The 20,980-nt window shown below is 37.7% G+C and overlaps 2 protein-coding genes and 1 long non-coding RNA gene across 6 annotated transcripts; 2 read left to right on the plus strand and 1 right to left on the minus strand.

Moving 5' to 3' along the window:
* Window positions 1–558: 558 nt before the first annotated feature.
* On the plus strand, window positions 559–3,236 carry LOC105958305 (glycosyltransferase BC10). Its single transcript, XM_012982317.2, has 2 exons — window positions 559–1,850; window positions 2,722–3,236. Exon 1 carries the CDS (start codon window positions 788–790, stop codon window positions 1,832–1,834), a length of 1,047 nt encoding a protein of 348 aa, XP_012837771.2. The 5' UTR covers window positions 559–787; the 3' UTR covers window positions 1,835–1,850; window positions 2,722–3,236.
* A 7,509-nt stretch (window positions 3,237–10,745) lies between these two features.
* Window positions 10,746–19,423, plus strand: LOC105958270 (fimbrin-5). Its single transcript, XM_088819919.1, is given in 11 exon segments — window positions 10,746–10,916; window positions 17,502–17,672; window positions 17,760–17,980; window positions 18,077–18,248; window positions 18,351–18,389; window positions 18,458–18,526; window positions 18,614–18,730; window positions 18,844–19,055; window positions 19,149–19,176; window positions 19,178–19,226; window positions 19,229–19,423. Coding segments are annotated over 11 exon segments (1,266 nt in total). The 5' UTR covers window positions 10,746–10,829; the 3' UTR covers window positions 19,330–19,423.
* On the minus strand, window positions 17,959–20,969 carry LOC148770248 (uncharacterized). Of its 4 annotated transcripts, XR_016031872.1 has the most exons (7): window positions 20,452–20,969; window positions 20,220–20,274; window positions 20,048–20,127; window positions 18,865–19,309; window positions 18,476–18,574; window positions 18,100–18,186; window positions 17,959–18,024 (listed from the first exon to the last, which is right to left on the minus strand). It is a non-coding gene; the product is annotated as an uncharacterized LOC148770248 (long non-coding RNA). The 4 variants fall into 4 exon arrangements; XR_016031870.1 differs by lacking the exon at window positions 18,476–18,574 and having other exon boundaries at window positions 20,452–20,967; XR_016031871.1 differs by lacking the exon at window positions 17,959–18,024 and having other exon boundaries at window positions 18,026–18,186; window positions 20,452–20,968.
* Window positions 20,970–20,980: the final 11 nt, after the last annotated feature.

Raw genomic sequence — 20,980 nt, forward strand, 5'->3', positions numbered from 1 at the left:
GCGTGATAGTCACATTTTAATATTTTTTTGCAAGTATATATACATTGAATTATATAATTAAGGGTAAATTACAATCACTCCTGAATATAGTTAAATTACGAAAAAAACCCTCATGTTTGGATAATTACATCTACCCTCTTCAACTATGAATTTTCTTACATCTCCATCCTTATGGTGTCAAATTCAACACAATCATCTAGATTACGTGGAATGTTCTCTAGTTTGTTCTCGTTTTGTGCTAAAATACAATTTCTAGTGCACCACAATCTGATATATACAAGCCAAAAAACACATCATACGATCATCCAACTTCAAAATATGGAGCTCGAATAGGATAAAACAGGTCCAAAATTGAGAATATTCCATAGTAATCTAGAAGATTCCATTAAATTTAAAACCGCAAGGACGGACGTGTAAGAATATTTATAGTTGAGGGATGATTATAATTACCCAAACAAGATGGAAATTTTTATAATTTGAGCATACCTCAGGGGTTTGGTTGTAATTTACCCTAGAATTAAATTATAATAACTTCCAAAATTTCACTTTCACGACCTCACTTTCCCCAACCATCCTGTCCTTTTCCCTTCTATCCAATTCCCAATTAAATAAACCAAAATAAAAATAAAATAAATAAAAAACAAGAAAGCTGTTCATCCAATCACAATCACAATCAACCATTTGTTGTGCAGGATAAGAACACCACCTCTCCTCCGCCATAACTTCTTCCTTCCTTCAAAATCCTCCATTTCTGAATTTGAATTTGAATTTGAATTTGAATTTGGCTATGTTTAACGCACATTTCCTCCTCTCCTTATCTCTCCTCCTCTCATTCCCACTGCTCTTCCTCTTCGTCCCCCGATTCCTCCCGCCGCGCCACGTCGAAATCTCCCTCCCCGACGAGCTCGACGACCTCGCCCTCTTCCGCCGCGCCACCCTCGCCTCCCTCTCCGACTCCGCCGCCTCCTCCTCCGCCACCAAACCCAAAATCGCCTTCCTCTTCCTCACCAACACCGATCTCCATTTCGCCCCCCTCTGGCAACTCTTCTTCAGGGGCAACGACCCCCTCTACAACATCTACATCCACGCCGATCCCTTCTCCAAAGTCTCCCCTCCCGGCGGCGTCTTCTCCGGCCGCTTCGTCGCCGCCAAAAAAACCCAGCGCGCCAACCCAACCCTCATCTCCGCCGCCCGCCGCCTCCTCGCCAACGCCCTCCTCGACGACCCCTTAAACGCCTACTTCGCCGTCATCTCCCAGCACTGCATCCCCCTCCATTCCTTCCAATACGTCTACAACTCCCTCATCTTCAAACCCGCCGCCGCCACGTCATCACCCTCCTCCTCCGCCTCCCTGTACCGGAGCTTCATCGAGATACTAGACGACGAGCCGCAGCTATGGGACCGATACATCGCCAGGGGCAAACAGGTAATGCTGCCCGAGGTCCCCTTCACACGGTTCCGGGTCGGGTCGCAGTTCTTCGTATTGACCCGGCAGCACGCGCTCGTCGTGATCAGGGATCGGAGGCTGTGGAGGAAGTTTAAACTGCCGTGCCTGAATCTCGACTCGTGCTACCCGGAGGAGCATTATTTCCCGACCCTTTTGTCCATGGAGGATCCCGATGGCTGCACGCATTATACCCTGACCCGGGTTAATTGGACCGGGAGCGTGGGCGGGCACCCGCATACGTACCGCCCGCCCGAGGTTTCGCCCCGCCTTATTCACCAGCTTCGTCAGTCGAATTCTAGCTACCCGTTTATGTTCGCGAGGAAGTTTTCGCCCGATTGCTTGCAGCCGTTGCTCGATATGGCGGAGAAAGTTATTTTCAGGGACTGACATTTTTCGTGTCCGGGTAATAATTCTTAACTCCACCTTTTTTTACTCACTGTATATCGGAGAATCGATTTTACGTTAGTAGTAGATTTACCGAATATTGATTACACAAGAATTGACAACTTGAAGAATCTTGAAACAAATAAAATTGGTGTTGGCCCACTTTTTTTACATGCTTAGCTTTGATTCTTGTATTCGAGTTTGATTCGATTGAGTCGATTCAGTGAAGGGGCGTTGGCTCGTTGAATAATTGCTAATTATGGTGTCATTTTGAATAATTTGAAACCGTTGGAAAGTCACATCGATCAAGTGTTGCCTGAAAACGAGTGGTACCGTTTCCTATTAAGTTTACGTCTTGCAGGTTCATGAGAAAAGATTCGTTTTTGTTTTCGTAGAATGGATAAATCCCTTTTTTTGTAATATTCACCGTCTCGGTGAATTTCATTCATTAGATGCCTTACCTTTTTGCTAGATTAATGCGTAGGATTTCGGCGACACGTAGTTAATTGTAGATGCCTATAATATTCCTATACACTTTTTGCGTTCTTGATTATGATATTCGTATAAAGAAATCGAGTTCTAGCTAATCTTGTTGCTGCCAAAAAAAAATTAAAAATAAAAAAATAACGTATACGGAGACTGAAATTTCACGAGTTTTGGACGTAGCGAATTACTTTAATGGTGCTTTCTTTATTTAATAACCAGTAATGCCGTACTGTCTCTCGATCTTTACATATATATAATAAAATAGATTATAGGAGTTGGTGTTTGTCTTGAGTATATTTTATACAAACACACAAGTCTTGATAATTAAAGTATGCATAATTGTCTTAAGATCGGATCTAAACTCGTTCTCACGTGAACTTTTGTTTACAATTAATTGATTTCAGGTTGAAGTGTCGGGAGGAATCTATATCTCTTTATGCGGAACTTGAATTATTATTATTAATATGTGTATGGCAAAGTTTCAAAGCTAGGCCGAAGGCCTAACTATGTGTTGGTTGTGTACATAGAAGAAATGGGGAATGGACGCTATTTTAACACGGGCGGTGAAGTAAGTGGGCTTAGAGTGGAGTCGAGAGGAAACGCGCAAAGGCTCGTTGCACTTTTTTTTTCCTTGGTTTCGTTTTTTTGGTCGAAGAAAATTAAAATGGAGTCTCCCATTTGCCCCCCTCTAATCCGCCATCCTACTTCCGGGGTTTTTTTGTAATTTTTTTTAAATGTGATTTGTGATGTATGTATTGTTCGTCTTTTTTTTTTTTTTTTTTTTTCGTTTTTCGGGTGTTTTTTTGTTATTTTTGTTATTTTGAAGAAAATATTGGCGCCATTTCAAGATTGACATGCTCTGCTATACATGTATAAAAATGTTGTCACTGTAAAAGAATTATGATTTCTGTGGTCCTTTTGTTGCGCGTGTGTGTTACTTTATGATAAATATTATATTATAATAATAGTATTAATAATATAGTAATAATAATATATTAGTTTGATTATTAGATTTAGGTGATGTGTTTGAATTGATTGCTTTTAATAAAGGCATGATGAAATGAAGCACGCTTCTTTGACTCATTGAAAGATTCCTTAGAGGTCACATTCATACATGGCCTATTTGTTTCTAGCATGTATTAGAAAATTGTCATATCACATATGATTAGTATTATTTGTGTTACTAGTGGGGTAGTTGATTATTATTTATAATCACTATTTGTGGTAGTGAGAATATATGTCATTTTTTGAAGCAACATTAATAAAAATTAAACTAAATTTAAGAAGGGTAGATCATTCGGTGTAGTCAATATCGCGGTATACTGCTATATGTAATAGTGATACGATATGATTTCTATGGAAGCAATACAACTCGGCATATGTATCATATTTGTAATCAAATACCGCTCAATGTCGCGTCACGATAATTACGATATTTGTTTTGAGGGTGATTTGTGCGATTTTAACCATATTTCGGGGGTGCTTTGTGCAATTTTCAGTAAATTAAGGGGTGATTTGTATGATTTTTGGTACATTTTCTTCTTATAATAACCATGTTTTTTTTTTAATTAAGGCCAAAACCACAAAAAAGATGCTTCAGATAAAAACAATTTATATTAGCAAATGTAATAAACTAAATGTAATAAAACTGACACTAGCATTTCTAAAAACTGTAACTTTTAGCATAGTTAATAATTTAATGTTGAAACCTAAATTTAGATCTATTTTGAATGAACAGCTTGACTTTGAAATATTAATTTTTACATGTTTATCATATTATTATTATGTGATTTATTTTGTACTATTTTTATTGGTTAGTCAAATATTTTACGACACGATATGATAAAAAATACGATATAATATGTGGAGGAAAACTATATGCCATGAACACATTAAACCCAAATTGGTAGAGGGTGTAAATGAGCTCTTAACAAGGCTTAATTAACATCATAGATAAATTGACAATTTTTTGGACACGTTCCTAATTTCTTAGCATCAGTAACTTCAAAATTCAATTGTACATGATTAACACATTTTTGTAGATACTATACCCGGTGAAATACATCGAGTGATTTTAAACAATAGATCTACACATAATAACACACCCATCCCATGTGTATGTGTTCTTAGTGGATGATTATTTATATAGATCTATGGTTCAAAATCACCCGCTGTATTTCACCGAGTGTAGCATCTAATAAACCGATAGACCGATTACACAATGGTGTATGAAATGCATCTTCGTCAAATGTACAGACTATATTGCGAAGCTAACTTTACAGGTCAAATTCTTTAAACGACAAACAAAAGCATAATACAAAAGTGCGATGTAGCATAGTGTGTTGTGTGTCCGCGCGCGTTGTAAGGCCATATTACAAGGCCAATTTGTACCGTAGTGTATTGTGCGCGCGCCTCAATCATCCACAAATACACGAAGACCTTGTGAAGTCCATGGCCGCGAAAGCTGCATAATTATAATAATCGAGAAGTGAATAAACTAAAAATTTTGACCTAAGTACATATCCATTATAATTTCATTAATGATTAAGAGAATAATAGAGTAATAAACGTGTTTTTCTTGTAATCGAGACTATAATAGACGAGTTTGCATGAATCGTTGATCAATAACTATATGGCATGGACTAATTGAAATGTTATAGGAGAAGGAATTTACTTTAGCCCTTTTTTTTTTTTACCGAGTCATGAAGTTACCTGTACAATTTGCTCTGCCAGCTGCGGTATCGGAGCATGCCCAGTTGTCGCTAACGGCATGTTGAGTTATGCGTCGACATAAAGTTCTTTATCGCGGGTCAAAGATAAACGGGAACTGCATCAACCATTTTGTAGCATAATCGAAAGTACAGGAAAAATAACGTTAGTACATTAGAGCAGTACAAGAAGACCTCAAACGACTAATGAAACATTCAACATATAACGACAATCGGAAACGTGGTTATAAATCTCTTCATTTCGAAAGCAATTTTACGTAACTAGAAAATTATATTCTATTAACTAGTCGATTGAATTGATTAAAGATAAAAGGTTTTTACGGAAAACCACAACGTTCTAAACTTCTATCAGAAATTCCGGTAAATTGCAAAACATACCTGGGATCATATATACCACTATGGAGTTCATCCTCATCAACTGTTGCTCGTCTCATCTTACAAGTTCTACAAACATTAGATCGACGAATAAGTATAAGCAACGTATCCAAACAAACCCTCTATGCAGAAGTCAAAAAGAAAAAATCAAGACTGAGATACGAACATATATATATAGCTTTAACTTTCACAGTTTTCGCTAGGGGTGTGAACGAGCCGAGCTCGCCTCTTTTGGCTGGCTCGAGCTTGAGCTCGAGCTCGAGCTCGAGTCTATTTTGTCGAGCTCAAGCTCGTCGAGTTCCTCTTTTTTGGCTCGAGCTCGAGCCCAAGCTCTTTTTTTTTTTTTTTTTTAATATTTTTTTAATTATTATTTTATTATTAAAAATTATTTAAAAAAATACAAAATAAAAACTAGATTGTAATTATATATATTTTTAATATATGTATTTATTTCTATAATATTTTATATTATTATACTTTATTTAAATAAAAATAACATATAAAAAATAAAAAATAATAATAATAATAAATAAGGCTTGCGAGCCCGCTCGCAAGCTCATGAACAAAAAACCGGCTGGAGCTCGAAAACCTTGAGTCCGAGTTTGAACTTTTTACGAACCGACTCGTCGAGCTCTCGAGTCGACTCGGCTCGTTTACCACCCCTACTTACTAGTATAGACTATATATATAGCATCAAATAATCCTATGATTCATGATATGGATCTTTATTTAAAAATGAAAAATGTCACCATGTCGATTTATATACATGTTAGCGAAAATTATTCATTCTAAAATTTGAGATGTTAACAATATCCTAAAAATTAATTATAACTATCAATTATATTGAGCACGCTCGATGAATATGGACGAATTATTGTTGACAGGGGTAGTTGATAGGGTCTCACTTCGGCTATATGGGCTAAGCCCATATGAAAATAAAATGATCTCGTTTATGTCTTACTCGGGGAGTGAAGTAAGGGAGCTTCCACACTTTGACATCTTAAGCGAGGTAAGGTTCCAGTAAACCTAAAACCCCGTTGATAACGGCAAGTCCAGATCAAGAAAGAGTTAAGGTGAAATCCCTAAAAAGTAAAACGACTCCAAGGTAAGATATCTCTATAACATAAAGGGAGGATCATTTTGAAACACATGGTAAGATTCGATATAATAAATGGTTAAATACAAAAACACCCATGTACTATGGAATTTGTATCATATACCCTATGTACTATACATAAATACAAAAACTACTTACTGTTATATTTTCTCCAAAATATGACGAAAATACCCTTGTTAAAGCCTATATATATAAGGGATTGTTTGAGCCATTTTCCACTATATTTTTTAACATTTTCAGTTAATTTTACTTTGGAAATTTTGGTATTTATATTTTTTTCTCCAAAACATCTAATTGCTTAGATTTTTTTAATTTTCTGAATAAAACCTATTATTTTTGTCATTTTCAATTTCTTCATTTTTATTCTTAAATGTCTTCCGGTTAGTTCAAACATCCTAAGATTACAAACATCTTTACAATTCTATGATTGTTGAGAATTTGAACTACCTGAAGATATTTAAGAAGAAAAATAAAGAAATTCAAAATGACAAAAATAAAAGTTTTTTTTTTCCAGAAAATTAAAAAAAATCTAAGCAATTAGATGTTTTGGAGAAAAAATAAAAATACCAAAAAATCCCAAGTAAAATTAATTGAAAATGTTAAAAACATATAGTGAAAATGGCTCAAACAAACTCTTATATCAAAGGATCGAGAACAAATCAAACTTATTTTTTAACTTTTAACATTTTTTTAGAAACTTCGACAAAAACACTTTGAAAGAACTTATAAACTCATAAATATCATGTAAGTTGTTATAAGTTGTTGAAGCCAAGCACCCTTTATATATTCCAACCAATCATGATCAAAAGAGAACATTGGTTTATGTAAATATAAAAATATATATAAATGATTTGGTCATCTTGTTTCAATTTCGAAATTTTGTTTAGTTTATTCGTTGGAATATTTGATTTGATCATTCATAATTTATAATTAGCACATATTTTTTTTAATATTACTTGATCTTGTTTAATATATTTATTAAAATATAAGAATAAGACTATAATAATTTTTTTGAATTAAATTCCATGTTGAGATGGCCTAGTCTATTTTAAGTAATGAATAGAAAAAAGTATATAGATAAATAATAGAGACAAGAAAAGGTAGTGTATGATCGATCATGTGCATCATGACTTTATTTTTATTTACATTTTCATTTGCCATTTCGGGTACTCACTCAGGTTTTGTTTGATAAAATTAAGCGTTGAACATTGAATGCTGAATAAACATCTGAATTATTAAGGATGTATTTGAATACTGAACAATTAAGTATGTTTGATAATTAAAAAATGTTTATATCTGAATGATGTGATATTACTACATCATCCTTCAAAATTGTTGAATCAAATTTTACCAGCTGAATTATGAATAATTTCCAACTAATTTTTTTTGTGCTTTTATAATTATTATATCATAGTTTTTTTATGACATACATGTATAACATTACAATTTTTTAATTGAACCTGAGATTCCACTAAAATAAGTGAATAAAAAAAAGTAAAATTTACTTTAAATAATTAGATAATATTTTATTTCATTAGGAAACTTAGATAAATAATATGACATCTTCGTACTCATCCATTTTATCTAAACATCACTCCTGCACAAAATTGAGTATTTTTTAAACTTAATAAATATTATAAAATTACATTAAAAAAGAGTTGAACTCTACTGCTCTAGTAATAATTGAGGAGTAGGAGAAAAGGTGATTGCAAAATTCAAATCTCAATTTATAGGGATAAAATTGTCCACAATATTTTCAGCGTAGTGCTGAATGAACAAGTTCGGTTTTTTGGATTGAGTCGGTCAGCATTGAATGGCGTCATTCCTGATAGAAGGAGAATAATTGGAGAGAGGAGAGAATGATATCTCTTACGTATATTGAGAATATATATAGTTACATGTAGGAAACCCTAACCTACTACACAAGGTAATCTAATATACAAGGTAACCTAATGTATAAGGTAACTATAATAAATAATAATAATAATAATAATATACGCTAATACACCCCCGCAGTCGAAACGGGAAAGGAGAGAACGTGGAGACTGGAAACAAACTGTTGGAACAGTTGAGTGGGGAGACCTTTCGTGAAGATATCAGCAAATTGGTAGGCGGATGGGACGTGAAGAACTCGAACGTGTCCCAAAGCAACTTTGTCTCGGACAAAGTGTATATCGATCTCCACATGTTTCGTACGAGAGTGTTGAATGGGATTGCTGGATAGGTAGACGGCACTAACGTTGTCACAGTAGACAATGGTGGCTTTCGGAAGTGGGCAGAGCAACTCGGAAAGTAGGTTGCGTAACCAAGTCGTTTCGGCAACGGCATTTGCGACAGCTCGGTATTCGGCCTCCGCACTCGATCGAGAAGTAGTGACCTGTCGTTTGGAGGACCAAGAGATGAGGTTGTTGCCGAGGAAAACACAATAGCCCGATGTCGAACGACGAGTGTCAGGGCAGCCACCCCAATCGGCGTCGGAGTAGGCGATAAGTGAGAGGTCCGGATTGGGGGAGAGCTGAAGGCCGTGATCGAGAGTCCCACGGATGTAGCGAAGGATACGCTTGAGAGCAGCCATATGAGGTTCCCTCGGATCATGCATGAATAGGCATATTTGTTGCACAGCATAGCAGATGTCAGGGCGAGTAAACGTGAGGTATTGCAGTGCACCGGCAAGGCTGCGATAAAGAGTGGGGTCAGCAACGGGGGGTCCAGTGGTTGAGGACAACTTGCTCTTTGTGTCAGCTGGCGTAAGACAAGGGTTGCAGGAGGCCATGTGTGCACGCTCTAGTATCTCGTCAGCGTACTTGCGTTGAGAGAGAAACAACCCATTCGACGAGCGAGTGACTGAGATGCCGAGAAAGTAGTGAAGATCGCCAAGATCCTTCATTGCGAACTCTTGAGTAAGGGCAGCGGTGATAGAGCGTAGCAATTCAGGTGTGGAGGCCGTGAGTACAATGTCATCGACATACAGCAGAAGGTAGGCGCATGAACTGGTGCGACAGTCGCGTGAACTGTTGCGACAGTCGCGGGAACTGTTGCGGCAGTACACAAAGAGTGAAGTGTCGGACTTGCATTCTCTGAACCCCATGCTAGTAATGTGAGATGCAAAACGCTTGTACCAAGCACGTGGTGCCTGCTTGAGGCCGTAGAGTGCTTTGTTGAGACGGCACACGTGAGTGGGGCGAGATGGATCGACGAATCCGGGAGGTTGCTCGCAGTAGACAGTTTCAGAGAGATTGCCATGTAAGAAGGCATTTTTCACGTCAAGTTGGTGGATAGGCCATGATCGCGAGAGAGCAAGATGAAAAGGGTTGGAAATCATGGTCGGTGTTGGTGTTTCGTCGGCCATGGTGGATATAGAACAGATGAGAGAACGAGAAGAAGGAAAAAAATTGAAGAAGAACGAGAAAAAAAAAAATTGAAGAAGGGGAGAAACGGCGGCCTTAGGGTTTTTGGCTCTGATACCATGATAGAAGGAGAATAATTGGAGAGAGGAGAGAATGATATCTCTTACGTATATTGAGAATATATATAGTTACATGTAGGAAACCCTAACCTACTACACAAGGTAATCTAATATACAAGGTAACCTAATGTATAAGGTAACTATAATAAATAATAATAATAATAATAATATACGCTAATAATTCCGATGCTTACATCAAACAAACTTAATAAGAGTGTGCTGACCGAATAAGCAATTGTTGCCATTCAGAAGTCATTAAGCGACAATCACACACACAATTGCAGGAAGTGAAACAAAATTATGGGATTCTTGATTGTCTTCATCTACTCTACTACAACTGATATTTGATTCCAACGACCATCAAATTATATTAATTAAACGGTTCTCTCTCTCTCTCTCTCTCTCTCTCTCTCTCTCTCTCTCTCTCTCTCTCTCTCTCTCTCTCTCTCTCTCTCTCTCTCTCTCTCTCTCTCTCTCCTTCCTTTCTGTCAACGTTATTGATCTGGTGATCAGTTATCATCTCCCCAAAGGTACTGTTATGTTTTGTGTGGAGAAAATAATGCATGCATGCATGATGCATCTTGTAATAAATCGATCGATCATCACATGAATATATATATATATATACATATACATATATGAGATCTTGGGAGATTATTATTATTATTTTTGTTCAATTTGTTGATTGTTACAAAAATGTTTAATTTGTTTGTGGATCCATTCCTCAGTTTTGTACTACGAGTTTGTGGTCTGTTCTGCGGTGGTGGTGGTGGTGGTGGTGGAGTGAGCTTTGCTTCCATTGATTGACAAGTAGAAAATAATAAAATGTCGGTTTTTGTGGGCGTTTTCGTCTCCGATCCTTGGCTTCAGAGCCAATTCACTCAAGTCGAGCTTCGAATTCTTCAATCCAAAGTATTTACATTATTATTATTTTTATTGTCTTATCTTCTATTTTTCTTTTCATTGAAAATTATTCTTAATGTTGTAAATAATATGTGTGTGGGGTTTCCTAACACAACCACCCAACTTCCCACTAAATCACTAACCTACCCCATGTCTTCCCATTATGTGTTAGTGGTAGAATAACCTCTTGTGTAACTTCTCTTGTAACTCCCGGTGGTTTTTCACCTATATAATGGAATTCTCCCTCCCCCATATTTACACCCTGATTAATTTCTCTCTACGGATTTTTGTCTTTGCATTCTCTCTCTATCCTTTATTATTGTTGCTATACTTTATTTTCCACAATCATCAAACCGAAAAGCAATACCATTAGGGCGATTTACAACACGTTATCAGCACGAATTGCTCGCGGTGATCGTGGAAGAACAATTGTTCGTGGGGCTAGAATACTTGGAGAAATTGTGAGCGTGGTTCGTTTGTGAGACGGTGATCTACTTTCGTAGAACGTATAATCTTCTCTATAGTATCTGAATTTTATCAATTTCCAAGTAAGCCTTAACCCCTTGAAATTCTTTGTTATATGAATGCATGCTAGATAAATTCGAATTAGCATGAAAAGTTGTGTAGCATATTTATTTGATGTCATTTGATATTTGTTTGAAAATCTCGGTTGATGTTTCGAGTACTGTATGATTCATGAATAGATTGTTATATGAGTTGTACTTTGTTGGTGAATGAAGATAAGAAGTTTATGAATTAATCTGTTTGTCAAGATGAGTAATATGTAATATTCTTGTAGAATGATTTCACTATGAATATTCTGCGTACATGTTTGGATATTTAATGTTATATGACCAGTGAATAAAATCATCCCTATATATGTGAAATATATAACGTCATATGCAAATTCTATGCGAACATATGTGAATTCTATGCGAATCATATATGCTATATGTGGTTGTATCACGTCATATGCAAATTTCATGACATAAAAGTAATACACAATAATTTGATTCGCATGTATTCTTTGTCTATGTACGATAGGATGGAACATTTGAGCAAACTTGATTTCACCCCTTTGAATGTATCTGGTGAGAACTACGTGAGTTGGACAATGGATGTTAAGATCCATCTCACTAGAAAGAAACTGAGGATGGCTATTGTTAAAGAAAATCTGCTTAACGAAGCCCAGAAGGCTGAAGCCATGATTCTGATTAGGAGGCACCTAGATGAGGTCCTCCGTTTGGACTACTCATCGATTGAGGATCCCCAAATACTATGGGATGCCCTACTAGTCGATTTGATCACCAAAAGACAATCCTCTTGCCTGAAGCAAGAAACAAATGGATTCACTTACGGTTTATGGACTTCAAAACCGTTAACGAGTATAACTCTGAAGTATGTCGCATCAAATCCACCCTGGAGTTTTGTGGAGAGAAACTAACTGATGCTGAGATTCTGGAGAAGACGTACTCTACATTCCCTGCCTCACATATGATACTGTCTCAACAGTACAGAGCCAAGAACTCTACTCAGTTTTCAGAGTTGGTCACAGTTCTGCTCCTTGCCGAGAAGAACCTTGATCTTCTTTTGAAGAACAACCAGGCTCGACCAGTTGGTACTCGACCTTTGCCAGAAGCAAATTTGGTCAATAGAAATCCTCAACCTTTGCCAGAAGCAAATTTGGTCAACAGAAACAACCGTGGAGGAGGCAGAGGCCGGGGGTTCAATCGTCGAGTGAGAGGACGGGGTAATAGGGGCGGACATGTTCCTTATAATAGGCCACCTAATGGTCCCCCACAGTATGGGCAAAGGGGGAATATGCCAAGAGGAGGTAACAATGCTCGACCTAGAGGTGCGCAGCAGAATAGAGCCCCGAATCAGAATCAAAATCAGAATAGAGATACATGTCATAGGTGTGGTGGAACTGGGCATTGGTCACGCACCTGTCGTGCGAGGAACGTTATGGTTGGTGGTGTAAATAACAATGCACCACCGGAGACCAACCTGGTTGAGATAGACGTTCTCAATGAGGAGCCCATTGCTCGACTCCCAAATCTGGGCACATCTGACCCAATGACCCAGTTTGGAATATGATTGGAGTGTTATTTTATGAGTTTAGACATTATGTTCTTCTATGTTTCTAGTTTATCAATTTTAAGTTATGTAGTTTATTTGGTCATGCTTATGAACCAGTTTCGTATTTGGATTATGTTTGTGCTTTATTTTCTGGACTATATTTTATGTGGTTATGTTTTAATTCAGTTTTTATGGTACTCGATAGAGTTATCTTGTTTGGATTTTATTAAAGTATTTTCAATTGCGGAATATATGATTAGATTTATTTATCTTTCTAGACATGGCATGTGGGGATGAATGTCTGGCAGATAGTGCGACAACGCACACTATCCTTAGGGATAAGTCATATTTTGTTAGTTTCATGTCTAGTAAGACTTCTTTGACTACTATATCAGGCACATCTAGTATAATAGATGGTTATGGTAATGCCCATATTATGTTACCTCATGGCACAATTCTGACCATTAGAGAAGCTCTTTATTCTCCACGTTCCAGTAGAACGCTGCTGAGTTTTAAAGATATTCGAGCCAATGGTTATCATGTTGAAACAACTGATGAAAAGGGGATCGAATATATGTGCATCACCTCTAACGTGTACGGCCAGAAGCGTACCTTGGAAAAATTAGAGGGACTTTCGATAGGGTTATATAGAACCAGAATTCGAGTGCCAGAAGCACACCTTGTCGATTGCTCGAAGTCTAGTGATCTGAGCAAATATTTTCTATGGCATGACCGACTGGGACATCCGGGTCAAAGTGTGATGCGCCGAATTATTAACACATCTATTGGGCATCCACTAACAAATAAGGATCTTGTACACAATGATAAGATATGTGTACCCTGTTCTATTGGAAAACTTGATCCTATGCCAACTTATGCACAAACTAGTAAAGATTCTCTTGGTTTCTTGGAACGAATCCAAGGAGATATATGTGGCCCCATCTCACCACCATGTGGACCTTTTAAATATTTTTTGGTGATGGTTGATGCTTCGACTAAGTGGTCACAGGTCGATTTGTTGTCTACGAGGAATGCTGCTTATGCTAAACTCCTCTCTCAAATAATAAGATTGAGAGCACACTATCCAGATTATCCCATTAAGTCTATTCGACTGGATAATGCTGCAGAGTTTACGTCGCGGTCTTTCGACGAATATTGCATGTCTTTAGGTATTGACATAGAACATCCTGTAGCGCATGTTCATACCCAAAATGGCCTTGCAGAGGCATTTATTAAGAATTTGCAGAGGATTGCACGAACTTTGGTAATGCGCACCAAACTTCCAATCTCTGCTTAAGGCTATGCAATATTGCACGCAGCTATGTTATTACGATTGAGGCCCACTGCAACCCAACCATATTCTGCGTTACAGTTGGTGTCCGGAAGTACACCAAACGTTTCTCATTTACGCACATTTGGGTGTGCAGTTTATGTGCCGATTGCTCCGCCACAACGGACCAAGATGGGACCTCAACGTAGATTGGGCATTTATGTTGGTTACATATCACCATCTATAATACGATATTTAGAACCCTTGACAGGCGATCTCTTTACCGCTCGATTCGCGGACTGTCACTTTGATGAGACCGTCTTCCCGCCGTTAGGGGGAGGAAAGAACGTTCACACTAACGTTCCTGAAGAACGGCGTGAAGTTGTATGGAATGACCCCACTGTGTCTCATCATGATCCCCCCACTTCAGTCAGAGAGTTTGAAGTACGTAGACTCATAGATCTACAGAAAGTAGCCAATAATATGCCAGACTCATTCTCTGACTTAGAAAAAGTGACGAGATCTCATATACCAGCTGCAAACGTGCCTGCAAGGATAGATGTCCGAGAAGGACAAAACGTGGGAAGGCCATCAGTCCCTGCTAACCAATCATATATTCCTGCCCAGAAGAGGGAGAGACCAATTGGATCAAAGGATTCTCATCCCCGGAAGCGGATGAATGCCCAACAGTTGAATGAGGTTAGCAATAGTAATAATGGGATCCCACCCGATCCATCTCATGAAATAGTTCCGGACTATGGATCCGTCCTGGAGACGAAATTGGGGGACGCCTCGATATTAGTATCCATTCCCGAGAATAGAGAAATCTCGGTTAGTTATTCATGCATGAATGAGGTGTGGCATCGGGATGAAATAATCATCAATGATGTGTTTGCTTACACAGTAGCTACTGAAATTGTATCGAGTGATGATATTGAGCCTCGATCAATTGATGAATGTAAACAGAGGGATGATTGGCCGAATTGGGAAAAAGCAATCCAGGCTGAGTTCGACTCATTGGTAAAAAGAGGAGTGTTTGGGCCGATAGCTCCTACACCTCCTGGAGTTATACCCGTGGGATATAAATGGGTATTCATAAGGAAAAGAAATGAGAAAAACGAGATTATGAGATATAAGGCTCGTCTCGTAGCACAAGGATTTTCTCAGCGACCTGGGATTGACTTTGAGGAGACATATTCTCCTGTTATGGATGTTATTACATTCAGATATCTAGTCAGTTTGGTTGTATCCGAGGAACTGACTATGCAGCTCATGGATGTGGTCACAACTTATCTATATGGGGATCTAGATACAAGTATATATATGAAAGTTCCTGAAGGACTTCGATTACCCGAAGCAATTAGTTCCAGACCACGGAACACGATCTCAGTTAGGTTGAGACGATCACTTTATGGCTTGAAACAATCTGGAAGAATGTGGTATAATCGCCTAAGTGAATACTTGCTCGGAAGGGGATATGTGAACAATGATATTTGTCCTTGCGTGTTTATTAAGAAAACATGTTCTGGGTTTGCTGTTGTAGCAGTTTATGTTGATGATATGAATTTGATTGGGACTCCTGAAGAAGTCCGTGAAACAGCCCAACTCCTAAAACATGAGTTTGAAATGAAAGATCTCGGTAGGACTAATTTCTGTCTCGGACTTGAGATAGTACACCGTGCTGATGGAATTTTGGTCCATCAATCGAACTACATCCAGAAGATGTTAAGACGCTTTAATATGGATAAAGCGAAACCATCGAGCACGCCTATGGTAGTCCGATCATTGGATAGGTCGAAGGATCCGTTCCGTCCTGTGGAGGAGGACGAAGAAGTGTTAGCACCTGAAGTGCCGTACCTAAGTGCAATAGGCGCATTATTGTACTTAGCTCAATGTACTCGACCTGATATCGCATTTGCGATAAATTTGCTAGCAAGGTTTAGCTCAGCACCAACACGCCGCCATTGGAATGGTGTAAAGGACGTATTTCGTTACCTTAAGGGTTCAATAGACATGGGTTTGTTCTATCCCTATGCATCATTAAAGGATGCAAAACTTGTGGGTTATGCTGACGCTGGGTATCTGTCAGACCCACACAAAGCTCGTTCCCAAACTGGATATGTGTTTACCATTGGGAACACAGCTGTGTCTTGGAGGTCTACAAAACAGACCTTAGTTGCCACCTCATCGAATCATGCAGAGATTTTAGCACTTCACGAGGCAGTGCGTGAATGTACATGGCTTAGAGCCATGAATGGGCATATTCGAGATTCCTGTGGATTGGCTACCACAGAAGATCCTACGATCATATTCGAGGATAATGCAGCGTGCATTGAGCAAATGAAGACGGGCTTCATTAAAGGTGACAACACCAAGCATATAGCTCCAAAGTTTTTCTTCAATCAGCAACAACAAGAGCTCAAACAAATAATGATCCAGCAGATCAGAAGTCAAGATAATTGCGCTGATTTATTTACTAAGTCATTACCTAAAGTCACTTTTGAAAAGCATGTTAAGGCTATTGGCCTGCGTAGATTATCTGAGCTCGCTCCCTTATAGACATCAGGGGGAGTTAACTTGAGGGGGAGTACCCTGTAGGTACTCAGTATCCAGAAGATACCTAGATGCCCTATTGTACTCTTTTTCCTTTTTTGCGGGATTTATTTTCCCACAGGGTTTTTGGTTACCCGCTAAAGGTTTTAACGAGGCAATATAGCTGATTGGAAAGATTGTGCGTTGTACTCTTTTTCCTAACCGAGGTTGTTTTGTCCCACTGGGTTTTATTACTCGGAAGGTTTTAATGAGGCAACATGAAATGCACAATAGTGGTTTTGATAGGAATCCCCAAGGGGGAGTGTTGTAAATAATATGTGTGTGGGGTTTCCTAACACAACCACCCAACTTCCCACTAAATCACTAACCTACCCCATGTCTTCCCATTATGTGTTAGTGGTAGAATAACCTCTTGTGTAACTTCTCTTGTAACTCCCGGTGGTTTTTCACCTATATAATGGAATTCTCCCTCCCCCATATTTACACCCTGATTAATTTCTCTCTACGGATTTTTGTCTTTGCATTCTCTCTCTATCCTTTATTATTGTTGCTATACTTTATTTTCCACAATCATCAAACCGAAAAGCAATACCATTAGGGCGATTTACAACACTTAAATAAATATATATATATATATATATATAGATAGATAGATGGTAATTAATTTCGTATATATTGTCTTAATTATTTAGTTTGTGTCAGTAAGAAATCAATCTGGGAAGGTTATACTGGGTGCTTTGCCACCAATTATGGTGCAGTTGAAATCCATCATCGATGTTTTAAAACAGGACGAGGTCAAGGACATCTTGAGTGAATCCTCTACCGACTTTGACCAAGAAATTGATTTTGAATCCTTCCTTCGGGTACACGACCTTGTTCTTTTTTCATCATCTTTCTTTTCGTTTCGTTCGATCAATAATATAATATATTTTGTAATGATTGATGTGGAGGCATATTTGAACCTACAAGCTCGAGCGAAAGCAAAAGTAGGGGGTTCGAAAAGGGCATCTGCAACAACACTTGGCCACACAATCAGTGAATCAGAGAAGTCATCTTACGTTGCCCATATCAACAGCTTTCTCGGAGAAGATTCCTTCTTGAATGAGTATCTCCCTATTGATCCATCGTCAAATTCTCTGTTTGACTTGGCCAGAGACGGAGTTCTTTTGTGGTATCCAATAATCGTAATCTGTTTTATATGAAAACATATACATACTAATAGAAGACAAAATGTATCTATTAAGAATTATATAATTTGTTTGTGCAGTAAACTGATAAATGTAGCTGTACCTGGTACTATAGACGAGGGTGCTATAATTACAAAACCGGTGCTAAATCCATGGGAGAGGAACGAAAACCATATTCTGTGCCTCAATTCTGCAAAGGCAATTGGATGTACTGTGGTTAATATTGGGACACAGGATCTCATTGAAGCAAGAGTGAGTAATTATTGAGTATGCATGCATGCTGTTTTTAATTTCCAGTTATTTCGAATAAATGTAATTACATAGTAATTAATCTTGTTATGTTTTCCACCACAGCCACATCTAGTTCTTGGATTGATTTCTCAAATAATCAAGGTATTATATTCCATTCCATTTATGTTATGATTATATTATATATGTTGAAATGGAAAATAAATCCTCAGATACAAATGTTGGCTGACCTTAATCTGAAGAATACTCCACAACTTGTTGAATTGGTGGAGGATAGCAAGGTAATTTATTCTTTGCAATATGATTATTACATACTTCATTTTAATTTTCTAAAATAAAATAAAAATAAAATTAAAATTAAAATGCAGGATGTGGAAGAGCTTATTGGGTTAGCACCAGAGAAAGTTGTACTGAAATGGATGAATTTTCATCTGAAGAAAGCCGGATGTAAGAGGGTGGTCACCAATTTTTCATCAGATTTAAAGGTAACATACATACAGCAATAAGTTGTTAACTGCATATGATGTCGGTGCATGGTTTTGGTTTGGGCTTACTATTAATATGTCCGACGTACGTACGTACATACGTGTGCATGCAGGACGGATAAGCATATGCACACCTGCTGAATGCACTAGCCCCGGAATTCAGCACAAGATCGACACTTGATGCAAAAGATCCAACTGAAAGAGCAAAGTTGGTTATCGAGCAAGCTGAGAAGCTTGATTGCAAGAGATATGTTACTCCCATTGATATTGTTGAAGGCTCCACTAACTTGAATCTTGCTTTTGTTGCTCAAATCTTTCAGAAGAGGTGCCTTCCTTTCTTCTCTCTCTAGATCAATCTCTCTCGTACAGAAAGTTTAAACAAACAAATGATTAAATAAATATTTGTATCAACGTACAGAAATGGACTATCTGTGGACAACGAAAAGGATATCGTTCGCAGAGTTAATGACAGATGATGCTGAAACTTCACGTGAAGAGAGATGCTCCGCCTCTGGATTAACAGCTTAGGAATCGACTCTTACATCAACAATAATGTCTTTGAGGATATCAGGACAGGGTCTGAAAACAATGGTGGTTGAAGTATTTTAGGATATTTTACGTCTGGGTTGGGTTGGCAATTTTTTATTCTCATTCTCATTTCACACATTGACACGCGCGCTTCGACTTATTTCCACAAATTTGCTATCCAGCAACACATTTTCAATTTCATACATAATCCAATAAAATGCTCTAGATATAAAACCCCAAGCAAACTAACTTATTGCACCCTTCCAAAAAAGGTCGCAGCTAGACACTCAATAATCGAACAAAGGCAAGAGTTGTTAATTGTTACCGTCCACATATGGCATCAATTTCTGAGGTCTCCATTTTATTAGTTAATCTATGCCGCCGAAATATAACAGCTTGCATCAGTTAGATCCTAGAGGCAATTATTTTTCAGAATTATCCTCTATTGCTCCAAAAGATAAAGTGGGAGTATCTTATAGAGCATAGAAAATGAAGCAGTGTATCTCACTTTATAGCAGCCTTCAAAAAGGACGAGCAGGCCTCTGCACGTGTTTTTGCAGCTCCAAGACCTTCAGAAAGTCCCTGCATATCGTCATACTCAGCTAGGTCCAAGTGCTGTGGCACAGATATCCGAGGAAACTTCCTAGAAAATCTCCTGATACGATCTGAAATGGACTTTTCAGATATACACACACATACATACCTGTCCCCTGTGCAACCAATTAAAAGAAACAATATCAACATACATCAGACAGACAAAGAAAATAAATAGTACGTAAACAAACATACCTTGCACCAAAAGATATATACATCTGCTGAGCACCATAGCAGTTTCCTTCATCTACAACTTTCTTAATCTTGTCAATATTCTGCAACATTATAGCACCTATAATGTGGCATGCCCAATAACAGTAACAGCACATATTTAAAAAAGGGGAATGAATAATCATGAGACTCCTACCTCCTGAGCCAGTGCAAGTGCAATCCCTAGGTAATTTTAGACGGCAGGGCCCGATCTGCAGCATCACAATATCAATTCATTAATACATGTGCACAACAAACAATTCGACCCGAAAATTATGTTGAAACGAACAAAAAAACAGAAGAATAAATACGGAAAAAGACCGAGAACATGAACAAAAAATAATAAATAAATAAATCGAGAATGGAATCTTAAAAACAGGTAAAATTACCTAGGGTAATAAGCAGGAAGCAAAGCAGAGATAAATGAAGAAGAAAAGATGGTTTCGAAGTACTTGATTCTGTTCTAACTTCTAAATGCCAAAAACCATGGGTGCCGACTCACTTTCGTTTTTCTTCTTCTCTCTTTCGGAATGACCTTGTAAATCAACTTAAAAGACATGGATAGATAGATGCACACGGCCGGTATAGTTAATACTTAAGGGTGTGAACGAGCCGAGCTCGCCTCTTTTGGCTGGCTCGAGCTCATTGAGTTCCTCTTTTTTTGGCTCGAGCTCGAGCTCGTGTCAATTTTGTCGAGCTCGAGCTCGAGCCCAAGCTCTTTTTTTTTTTTTTAAATATTTTTTTAATTATTATTTTATTATTAAAAATTATTTAAAAAAATACAAAATAAAAACTAAATTGTAATTATATTTATTTTTTATATTTGTATTTATTTCTATAATATTTTATATTATTATACATTATTTAAATAAAAATAACATATAAAAAATAATAATAAATAAGGCTCGCGAGCCCGCT

This window comes from Erythranthe guttata, chromosome 6, assembly GCF_056151865.1.
Source record: "Erythranthe guttata isolate IM_541 chromosome 6, IM_541, whole genome shotgun sequence".
Classification (NCBI taxonomy): Eukaryota; Viridiplantae; Streptophyta; class Magnoliopsida; order Lamiales; family Phrymaceae; genus Erythranthe; species Erythranthe guttata.